A 12378-nucleotide genomic window follows, 5' to 3' on the forward strand; every position below is an offset into this window, starting at 1 on the left:
ATTATTCAGAATAGCTAAGAGGCAGAAATAACCTAAACGTTCACTGATGGAAAAATGAATAAAGAAAATGTGGTAGGTGGGTATATGCACACACATGTGTATACACATATAAATTATTCAGCCTTTAAAAAAAAAAAAAAAAAAAGGAACTCCTGTCATAGGCTACAACATGGATGGACCTTAAGGACATTATGCTAAATAAAATAAAGCCGGTCATTAATGATAAGTACTGCACAATTCCACTTATATACATGGATTGTCTAAAGCAGTCAACTTCACAGAAACAGGAGGCAGAACGGTGACCGTCAGGGACTGGAGGGAGGTGGATGGCAGGAAGCCGCTGGCCAGCGGGCACAGAGTCCAGTCACACTGGGGGTCTGCTGCACGGTCGTGTGCATGTGGTTGGCGAGACTCTGCTGCACACATGGGAACTGCTGGGAGTCGAATGCTATACTTAATGCCACAGATAAACACAGTCCAGCACACAAAAACAAAATGAAAATTACAACAACACATTCAAACAGTTATCTGTGAAGTGACAGGTGAATGGCAGCACATCATGCAAATAAAAGTTAATGTGTGCACTGCTGCGCACCTATGTGCATGTTTGCGTAAGTAAAGGGCCTGACTGTGGTCTCTAGTGGTAGCGTCATGAATTCAAGTATGCCCCTGAGGTTCAACGAAACCAAAACAGAAAACAGCAGTAAAATCCAGTGGTGTTAGAGCCAAACAAACATTTGGGATGAGAATTAGAACTTCATTTCTTACACAAAAATAAATTTCAGAGGGAAGAATCAAATGTTTAAAAAGTAAATAAAAGAAGCTAAGAGAAAGTACAATAGTGAATTTCTATATAATTCTCAAGTGAAAAGGAGCTTCTAAGTATAAAAGTGAAAGCAAAGAGCAAAGAAAGGTTGACTTTTGACAAGGTAAGAAGAAAAATATTTAAAAGCTTTTAAAAAAGCATACTAGGGAGAAAAGTGCATCATAAGACAAGATTACTACCTTTCATGTGTAAAAAATGTTACTATCTTTTCAAGTCCTTAAAAATAATTAGAAAAATATTAACAGTCTCCCCCTTGAGACATGAAAAGGCCAACAGTTGGTAGCTTACCTAAAAAATGGTCAGCAAATATATAACTATTCATTGTTAGCATGCAAAATTAAAGAATAATGTTTTGCCTTTAAACAGATGAAGAATTTAAAAAATGATAATGATCACCGCTTTACTGATGAGAATATGGACAAAAATTATACACTACAGACAGAAGTATAAATTTACACAGCTTTTCTGGAGAATAATCTGTCAATACTTATTGAAAGCCTTAAAAGATGTACTCAACAATTCCACTTCGAAGTATAACCGAATGAAAGACAATGTACGCAAAGCCGTGTTAACACGGGTTATGGGCGCCAAGTCTCTGCACAGTGGGAAGTCCAGGCGTAACTCGTTCTTGGTCCTCTGAATTGTGGATCCAACCACCCATGGAGATGTGTAGGTTACAGTTAGCACAGGTGATCCCTGAACAGCGCAGGACTGCTCTCACATGTGTGTTTTAATAGTGAATACAACTGTACTATGTATCAGGGGACGCAGACAGTGACCATAAATTATACAGGGATTAACTCCATGTTGTTCAAAGGGTTAACTGTAACGCTTTAAAATGTTATAAAATCTAAAAAGGTTCAAGTGCTGATTCAGCCTATATAGCTACCCAGAATAATTTAGTTCTAAACCATGACACAGAATAAGAGCAAGGCACAGAGCAATTTTAATTACTGGGAATATTAAGAGGTAAGACTGAAACTAGGAATCGAGAGGACAGACAGCTGAACAAGAGAGGTGCTTGGACAAGTTAATGGCTATGAATGAGGGCTACAGCCCAGGTCTCTACACTCTCAAGGCTTCCTAACTCCAACTTTTCTGTCACTAAACTTGTACAAAGAAAACATCATTCCTTAATGGCTGTTATTAAAAAGCCTGAGGACCAACTCTTTTCTCATTACTATAAAGGAAACTGATTTTCTTGATTCATACCACTTAGATTCATTACTTAGAGGAGTTAAGACTTGTTTTTCATTGTGGATATTCATCCCAATTTATATCGAATTAGCTTTTTTTTTTTAACCCACTTGACTAGTTGTGCGATCTTAGAAAAGGCATTTAACTTAGGTCTCAATTCACTTATAAATTTGTAATAAATTGAGATGTAGTAAGTCAGCATAACATCTCTGTTATTTTACTGTGAAGATTAGTAAGATTTAGGGAGCTTGGCAGGGAGTGTGGCACATCAACTGTTGTTGCTAAACCCGGGTCAGAAAGGGGAATGCAATGGGCAGGGAATCGGGAGTAACAGCAAGGGCTCTAGAGGAAGAGTTCACGTCGTTGTTAACGGTATGACTTCTGACCAGTAACCTGTCTGAGCTTCTCCATTTCTTTATTGGTAAAAGCAGATTGCATTGCCAGGAGTTGCAAATCTAGGGCCCACATACTACTCAACTCTCAAGAGAACGCTACCCTGTCACCCTAAAACAGCAGGCTCTGTTCCTTCACATTAATAAAAAATACACTAAGCCAAGCCCTTTGTATACATGATATTAAATTCTATTAAAACAATATCGTGTGGCTGAGTCTCATTCTAGTTTTTCCAAATAATTTAGAAAAGGGAATACAAACATATAAACAATACCATCCAACTTTTGAGATAAGCATGCTAAAGGTTTCTTCTAAATCGTGTTAAGTTTTGGGAATACTACATGAAGAACAGAAAAGTGAGACAGAAATCCTAGTAAGTAACCAGAAGTGGTAGAAAACATAAAACAAAGGCTGCATAACAATCCAGAGAAATCAGTTAAGAACAACCATTCTGTTCACCTTTCTCCTTAAGTCTCTTAAAAATGTTAACCCTCCCCCAACATTTTAGCTTATATGTATCAAAAAGCCTCAGAGAAACCAGAAGGAGGTCTGAGCAATCCAAAGCCAACAGGAAACCAGTTACTTCAACAAGTGCTGACCACCTCCTATGAGCATCCCTAGAAATAAAAGATCCCTTAAAAAGTATGGAACACCAGTCTGGCAGCTGCTTGGGCTCTCCCTCCACATTACCATCATCAGAAAGAATATTGCCCCATCCACTTTGATGTCAAAAGCTATTATTTAGGCTGTTACAAAAGCACTGTAGTTTTGCACCTGTTGAACTTTGCCGTTTTGATATTGGAATCAATTCAGTTCAGTCTCTCATCGTGTCAGACATTTTGCAACCCCATGGACTACAGCATGGCAGGCTTCCCTGTCCATCACCAACTCCTGGAGCCTACTCAAACTCACATCCATCAAGTTGGTGATGCCATCCTACCATCTCAGCCTCTGTAGTCCCCCCCTTCTTCTCCTGCCTTCAATCTTTCCCAGCATCAGGGTCTTTTCCAATGAGTCAGTTCTTCACATCTGGTGGCCAAACTACTGGAGCTTCAGCATCAGTCCTTCCAATGAACACTCAGGACTGGCTTCCTTTAGGATTGACTGATTTGATCTCCTAGCAGTCCAAGGGACTCTCAAGAGTCTTCTCAACACCACAGTTCAAAAGCATCAATTCTTTGGCACTCAGCTTTCTTTATGGTTCAACACTCACAACCATACACGACTACTGGAAAAACCATAGGTTTACCTAGACGAACCTTTGTCGGCAAAGTAACGTCTCTGCTTTTTAATATGGTGCTAGGTTTGTCATAGCTTTTCTTCCAAGGAGCAAGCGTCTTTTAATTGCATGGCTGCAGTCACCATCTGCAATGCTTTTTGGAGCCCCCAAAAATAAAGTCTGTCACTATTTCCATTGTTTCCCCATCCATTTGCCATGAAGTGATGAGACCAGGTGCCATGATCTTTTTTTAAATGTTGAGTTTTAAGCCAGCTTTTTCACTCTCCTGTTTCACTTTCATCACGAGGCTCTTTAGTTCTTCTTTCCTTTCTGCCATAAGTGTGGTGTCATCTGAGGTTATTGATATTTCTCCTGGCAATCTTGATTCCAGCTTGTGCTTCATCCAGCCCAGCATTTCGAACGCTGTATACAAGTTAAATAAACAGGGTGACAATATACAGCCTTGATGTACTCCTTTTCTGATTTGGAACCAGTCCATTGTTCCGCATCCAGTTCTAATTGTTGCTTCTTGACCTGCATACAGATTTCTCAGGAGGCAGGTCAGGTGGTCTGGTATTCCCATCTCTTTCAGAATTTTCCAGTTTGTTGTGATCTACACAGTCAAAGGCTTTGGTGTAATCAATAAAGCAGAATAGATGTTTTTCTGTAACTCTCTTGTTTTTTCTATGATCCGATGGATGTTGGCAATGTGATCTCTGGTTCCTCTGCCTTTTCTAAATCCAGCGTGAATATCTAGAAGTTCTAGGTTCATGTACTGTTGAAGCCTGACTTGGAGAATTCTGAGCATTACTTTGCTAGCGTGCAAGATGAGTGCAATTGTACGGTAGCTTGAACATTCTATGGCATTGCCTTTCTCTGGGATACATCCGTAAATAAATGTGGTTATGTAATATACTATTTTAATGTGCATTTCTTGCTTTATGTTTTTCTCTGCTAATGAATTATTACTAAGTGTTTATTTTATATTTATTTTAGACTATGGAAATGATGTCAGACAAAAAGCAAATTCGAGCTATTTTTCTGAGTTCAAAATGGGTCATAAAGAAGTGGAGACAACTCGCAGCATCAACAACACATTGGCCTAGGAACTGCTAACGAATGTACAGTGCAGTGGTGGTTCAACAAGCTCTGCAAACGAGACAAGAGCCTTGAACATGAAGAGAACAGTGGCTGGCCATGGGAAGTTGACAATAAGCAATTAATTCAAAGTCATTATCAAAGGTGATCCTCTTACAACTACATGAGAAGTTGTAGAAAAACCTCCTTAACATGGACCATTCTCTGGTCATTCAGTATTTGAAGCAAACTGAAAGGTGAAAAAGCTCAGTAAGTGGGTAACTTATGAGCTGACCAAAAATAGTTGTTGTGAAGTGTCGTCTTCTCTTATTCTACACAACAATGAACCATTTCTCAATCGGACTGTGACATGCAACAAAAAGGGGACTGTATACGAAGCACTGGCAGTGCTTGGACCAAGCAGAGGCTCCAAAGCACTTCCCAAAGCCAAACTTGCACCAAGAAAAGGTAATGGTCACTGGTGGTCTACTGTTGGTCTGATCCACTACAGCTTTCTGAATCCTGGTGAAATGATCACACCTGAGAAGCACGCTCAGCAAATCAATGAGACACACCAAGAACTGCAACCCTTGCAGCTGGCACTGATCAACAGAAAGGGCCGATTCTTCTCCACAACACAGGCTTCAGAAGTGGAACAAACTGGGCTACAAAGTTTTGCCCCATCTGCCATATTCACCTGACCCCTTGCCAACCAACCAACCACTTCTTTAAGCAACTCAACAAGTTTTTGCAGGGAAACTGCTTCCACAATCAGCAGGAGGCAGGCAGAAAATGCTTTCTAAGAGTTCGTCAAATCCTGAAGTATGGACTTTTATACTATAGGAATAAACATACTTATTTGGCAAAAATGTGTTGACTGTAGTGGTTGCTGTTTTGGTTAGTGAATATGTGTATGACCCTAGTTATGATTTTATGACCCTAGTTATGATTTAAAATTCATTGTCTGAAACCACAATTACTTTTGTACCAACCTAGTACACACAAGCTGTGAAAATCAGCAAGAGGGGTGCCTTATTTCAGGACACACTACACAGAACACTGGGTGAAACTCCAAAGTCTGGACTCTGACTGTGTGATGCCTCCTGGAAACTTGATCTACCCTGTGCCTCAATTTCCCTGCATGCCCTGCTGCTATCTCAGAGACTCTGTCAAACAATCATTCAAACATGTTAGTTTAAAACACACACACACACACAAACAGGAGAACATGCTACTGAATCACCAGGCTGAAATACACTCGAACCAAATGAAAATCTTGTAAATGAGCACCCGGTTTCTTTGCCTGGGGAACAGATGGACAGGCAGCAAAGTGTGCCCGACAAGATGACAGGAAGGGGACCTGCCACGCCTTGAGAGTGAAGTGAGACAGAAAGGCAGGATGAAGCTGTCAAACTCTGATGTGCAAGGTCCACTGCTACCATAGCAAAAAGAGTGAGTGGAAACATTTAAGTCTCCAGTCAAGTGAATTTTAGCAAGGAACCCTGCCACTGCAGACATGATAGTTCAAACATCATTGCATTTTGCAAAGAGAACTAGCAGGTTCTAAAACCACTCACTTGTTAAGTGCCAGCATACCCTGGAATGTATGTGTAATAGCTGTGGTAGTTAGAAGCTACTGAAATTTAGGGATTCGAGTTCCAATCCCAGGCCTTTGCTATTAAACTCAGCAATGTAACTTTATATAAACTTGTGCTGAGATTTATCTAAACATTAGAAAAAGACTATCTCTAAGTTCGCTTCCAATTTTCAAACTCTTAACACTATTTTACAAACATTTAGCTAAGAATTCATAAAATCTAACAGTAAATATGTTGGCTACTGATATAAGGCACATACATTTATAATTAACATAGGTACTGAATGTCCTGAAGACAGCATAATATTAGAAGCTCCAGAATAAGGGCTTAAAAAATGTGGAAAATATATTGGGTAAAAGGCATCAAATTAACATTAACAACATCAAGTTTCAAGAAGGAGGATAATTATCATCTTTATTATTTATCACTAAAAATTACACTGAAATTTACACTAAGTAATTCTCAAAAGACATACTATTAATCTGAGGTTCTAGATAATGGATTTCTGTCTTCAACACTTCCATGCAGTTAAGAATGACAATTTATACTTTTAAATAACATAAAGCCCCCATTAAAAATGTAGGCTCAGAAACCCACAATGTAAAGCCCTTCAAGATGGAAATGCTCGGGAAGCAAACTTAAATTTAAATGTTTTTCTCCAAACACCTTTTGTTTTTAAAACAAAAAAAATACAGAATGCCATTAATTTCAGTAAAAAACAAAACCAAACCACAGAAGGGCAAAGAATGTCTACAGGAAATCCAACTCTAACTTCTAAAGAACGTTAACACTCACATTTTGGTGACTTAACGTAAAAGGTGCAGGAGTGCACCAAGGGGACATGCTGGAGCTCTGGGCTCTGGCTGTGAGTCTGGGTAACCAAGGGATCTCTTATCAATCTGCTTTCTCATTTGGAGATAAAGGTAAACTGTAATGATCTGTAAGGCTCTATTTCGACTCCAACTTTTCCTAGATTGTTATGGTCAAGTTTTTAGCTGCTTGAAAACAGGAACAGAAAACTGATTTTGCCCCCACTTCCCACAAAAACATCCTTTGTCAAGAAAACCTTGAGTCTTATTTTCATATTTCCTTCCAACCAATAAGAAAAATAATAAAAGGAGACATATTTAGTGCTTGTGCATCTTCTAATCAGACACTATTAATCATTTCTTTTAAAATTAAATTACCTACCTCACTGGGTGTTGTGAGGATTAATTCATTAGTGTTTGTAAAGCACTTTGAGATCCTCAGGTCAAAGGCGCTATAGAAGTGCAAAGTAGTAGTATTATTACTAGATTCTTGCTTATTTAAGGAATTTCACAATCCTTTAAAAGCTAACTCTGTGTTATGATTTAGACATCTGTTCATAAAGCCCTGCATTTTATCCACATTACTTTTAACTCTTTTTGAAGATAGTATAGAGACAGGGACAGAATGTTTGGAAGCAAATGATAAATTAACTTTGATCTACAAATGGAGGGGGAGACTAAGGGAAAATCTAGTGTGACAAATTTTGTTTAGTATAAAATTTTAGTGAGAAATCTAGTCAATCAGGTTCAGAAGTGTGCCTATGTTATACACAAAACCAAACCAACCCTACTTTAATCACAGATTCTGCAATGAGAAATGCCTTTCTTCAAAGAGAAAGGAAAACAATTTTCAAATCCACTTTAAAGAGGGGTAACTAACTTGTAAATTACGTACATTACATGTGTACACATGCAACTATCATTTAAAACCTTTATACTTAAATTGCAGTAACGGTATTAGTATAAACTGATTATCAAAATAGTTGAGCAGCTTTTTCCTTTAAACCAGGCTCCCACCCCTAATTACACAAGGCAAATTATACACTGAGAAGAGGTCAAAACAATTTTACTTTATGGAATTTTAGGAGAAAAAAAATGAGGGCCAAGGCTATAAAACCAGTTAAAATCTTGTATAACACACTTCTCACTCCTTTCTCTACCCAAATCCTCTCACAATTAAAACAACACACATATGGACACAGACACACAAAGTAAAAGAACTAGAGCTATTTATACATTCAATATTCTGCTTGATATACAACAAATTTTTAAAGAAAAATTTGCCAACATCCTCTGATGAGATTCTCCAGCATAAGCTGCAGTCCCAAGAGCCAACTGAAATTTAGATATCAAACTTTAAACACTTACCTCCTGCTCCTGCTGAAAGATGACAACTCTACCACCTTTATCTCCGGTTGCTAGTAACTCTCCAGAATGATTAAATTCTACTGTAGAAATTATATCTGCTGTATAATTGAAACAAACAAAAAAGACATTAGTTCTTCTCTCCCAACTCACAACAGAGTTTCTTACTAAGAACTCAGCTATGTTTTCCTAATATATTCCAAGTCTATATTCCAAGTCAACCTGCCCTCAGAAATAAAGTAAATCTAAAGTTCTTTCATGAATATTTTGAGTCATGAATATTTGGTTCACTCCTCCCACAAAACTCTCCCCGAAATAAACCAATGACACTATTTTTGTTTAAAATAGGCACATAACCAACAAAAAATATCAGTGCTTTATTAATAATTCACTAAATTCATGAATATAAAGAAATAACGCATGAAACATTCCATGATAGCACCATTAAACATTAATAATTATTGTGCTAATTTTTTCTTATATACTTCTGATAAGCTGATATACGCAAACCCAAAGAAGGTCTATAAAATTAAGACAGATATAACTAAAATGGGGAAATTCTTTAAATGCAAAAATAATTTCAGATAGAACTTTTAACAATCATAAATAAATAAATTCAAATTATGGTCTCAAACAAATATTTGTAAATAGAACACACTTATACCAGCAATGCTTTGTGCTATGCACCTTCAAAATGCACAGCTCTTCTTGTGGTTCCCACACACAGACACAGCAGGGGCTACTAGAATCAGTCATGTTACACACTCAAAGTCAGTGCTAACTTCACAGTCAAGTTCAAATGAAATTATCAGGTTTTTTTCCTTGCTTTTTGACACCAGTCATTTTCCTAAAGAAAAAAATCTAAGTTACAGAATTGGGCATTAAGATAAAGCAATCACTCTACACAATTCCCCACTGTTACAAGTTCTTCACTACTAAGCATTATGCTAAATTAGGGAAGACCCCATCAAACGCATGTTACATAAAAAAGCAAACTCTTACTATGGGCGAAGGGTTATTTTCTTGCCAACATTAGCTCACTGTAAGAATTTAAAAAGTGACTTTATATAATAATGGAGAAGGAAATGGCAACCCACTCCAGGATTCTTGCCTGGAAAATCCCATGGATGGAGGATCCTGGTCGGCTACAGTCCATGGGGTCTCAAAGAGTCGGACATAACTGAGTGACTTCACTTCACTTATATGATAAAGAACATTATATACTTTAAATTTTAAAACTTACTGACCAACATAGCACATCAATAAACTGACCAGCACTGCATTTTATCATTTTCATTTCAGTGATTTTTCCGAGTTGAGTCTGAGTCTGCAAAGCTTTCTTTGCTTCTTCCATTGTCTAGGTCCAAGGCACTTTATCTTTCTGGAACTCTGAGAACTTACTGAAAGTTATACATACTCTCCTAAGGAACTGTACACATTTAAGTACACACAAAAATTTGCATGTAATTTCAAAAGGTCTGGACAGCACCCCATCTCCAGCTTAAAACCTTTGGCCCAGACAACTCACCATGGCTGGTGCCATCAGGAGGAAGGAATAAATCTAGCGTTTACGCTACATGTATATGTAACACCAAGGTGTAAAACTGAATATACTGTACTATTCTATAAAGCCCAACATCAACCAGTACTTAAAAGTCATTCTATTAGGTGCTCTGTATTTACTTCTGTATTGAGTATAGTAAGGGATTAAAAGTACACAGTCCTTGCACTAAAGTACACTATAGCACAGTTCCAGAGAGGAAGTAAGCAGGGCTAACTATTGGACAGAGCAAATAGCGACATCTTACTTGTAGGTCAGATTCTAAAATCAGGGAATAAGGGGGGAAAAAACTCCCACACACAGTAAAAATTATCTTTAAATTCAAATCCCTCAGACAGGCACCACTTTGGAGATGCAAACTTTCTCCTGTTCTTTTAAGTCCAACTCAGCCAGTTTTCCCTACAGCATTCATACTTTGTATTTCCCATGAAATGAACTAGTTAATTTGGCTACAAAGTCATGCTATACCAAAAACTCCTGACCTCTGGACTCCAGTATATACTCTTGGCTTGGTAAAATGCTCACACTTCATACCAACTCCAGATTCATTCTCCTGTTCACTCAATGGAGTAACAGGAAGTCATATAGGCTGAGGAACCCTAGAAACAACTGACCTAAACAGCAAGAGGCTGACTGTCAGGAACCGACAAGAGCCAAAGATTTACACTATAAGTCAACCCACATTAAATCCTTGAGGGTGGGAAATACAGAGAGAAAGGCAAATAATTTTTTCATTTCAGCTATTTTTAAGGTATTATTGTTTTGTGACTATTTATCTTGCCAAAAGCCAATGAATAAACATAAAATTTCAGAAATAGCTAACTAAGACACTGATGCTTAGGTGAATAGTACAGTGGAATTTTATCTGGGGGACAGGTACGCAGATTCACGGATTCCTCACTGATTTTTTTTAACTGCATATTTCAGATAGGTAAGTTATTTTCATGACTTGTGTGGTGAAATTAAATAGGCACATGCCCAGGTGTTCCTTCCTCCTTCCCATCAAATGAAGCAGAAATGACACGCCGTGACTCCTGCAGGCTCGGCCGTCCACACGTGAAGTGAGACAGCCACGGTGCACATAAGCCCCTATTAAACCTCCAAGTGTATGAATGCTTTCAAAGTTGTTCTCAGTTGTAAAATGCCTAGATCTTACAAGGTCTTCTTGGGAATATGACATATAAAAAGGATGAATAACAGGGAGAATAAAATCAAATTCTGCTTTATAGTCCAAGAGAAATTTATCCAGGAATCCATTAAGGAGTACTCTATGAAAGTGAACTTTGAGCTGTATGTGCCTCTGCAGCACACTAGCATGCGAGGAAGGGGATATGGGTTTGCAACCACCCAAACCTGAGACCTCCAGCCTGGAGCCCGCACTTGACCTCAGAGTGCCATACAAACATTTTTGCTCTCAAGTATGCCACGATGTGGAAAAGATAAGGAAGCATGGCTCTAAAAATAGTGCTCCCATACTGTGAGTAGCGATACCCAGATGAGACTGGTCAAATACTGCTATCTTGTGTTTTTGAAAATAACAATAACCCTGCTCCTAGAAAATATTCTTCATTGCTCTGATTTCTATACCATTAAAAAAAAATTACACAGTAGATGATGGCAGGAATAGCACTGTTCAGCAGAAATCTGTTACCATACAGAGGTCCTGTATCTGCGCTGCTCAGTAAGCCACGTGTGTCTCCTGAATTTTTAAGTTTAGCCATATATGGCTAGGGGTTACTGTACTGGAGCGTTTAGGTCTAAAACATTACAGAGTAGACACTGACTTTTAAAAGACAAGAATGCTGAAGCTAAGAGAATTCTGAAACTTTAAACAGGTAAAATAAAACTACTGTGTACGCACACTCCCAGACTGTTACCTCAAGGAGCAGGCTGAAAATATGAATGTACTTTATGAAAATTCGGATTCCTGGATACTATTTTTAAAACAAAGTATTAATGAAAGCCTTGGAAACTTCTGAACACTTTACTCTTGAGATTAATAAAAAGGAAGGACTCTGGATGAGAACATCAGTCAAGGATCCTCTACTGTGCATTATATTAAGTCAACACACAGCCATTCTATGCACCTTAAAGACAGGGATCGAAAGGCACAATCTGACTGCTGGTAAGAAAACTTAACCACAGTGTTTTCAACCTGTGATGTGAAATTCTACATAGTATTAATAAAAACCAGGAAATTTATAACGTGTTATATAAAATGGAATTCAATTTCTCCCAACCTTTTTTTCCTAAACCATCAGCATCCAGGTTTCATCCTAAGAAGATGCTATGACTGCTTTCTTTTGGGGGCAAGAATGGTTAACTGGTGGTGG

The 12378-nt window shown here is 38.1% G+C and overlaps 1 protein-coding gene across 4 annotated transcripts in view; it reads right to left on the reverse strand.

Moving 5' to 3' along the window:
• PPP2R2A (protein phosphatase 2 regulatory subunit Balpha) overlaps positions 1-12378 on the reverse strand; it is a 77709-nt gene that overhangs the window by 20628 nt on the left and 44703 nt on the right. For 3 of the 4 annotated variants that reach the window (XM_043927171.1, XM_043927170.1, XM_043927169.1), the window contains exon 3: positions 8488-8585. In XM_043927171.1, coding sequence (XP_043783106.1) covers positions 8488-8585 — 98 coding nt within the window. Of the gene's footprint in view, positions 1-7501; positions 7572-8487; positions 8586-12378 lie in introns of those variants that run through there. The other variant, XM_043927172.1, reaches the window with a different exon arrangement.

This window comes from Cervus elaphus, chromosome 16, assembly GCF_910594005.1.
Source record: "Cervus elaphus chromosome 16, mCerEla1.1, whole genome shotgun sequence".
NCBI lineage: Eukaryota > Metazoa > Chordata > Mammalia > Artiodactyla > Cervidae > Cervus > Cervus elaphus.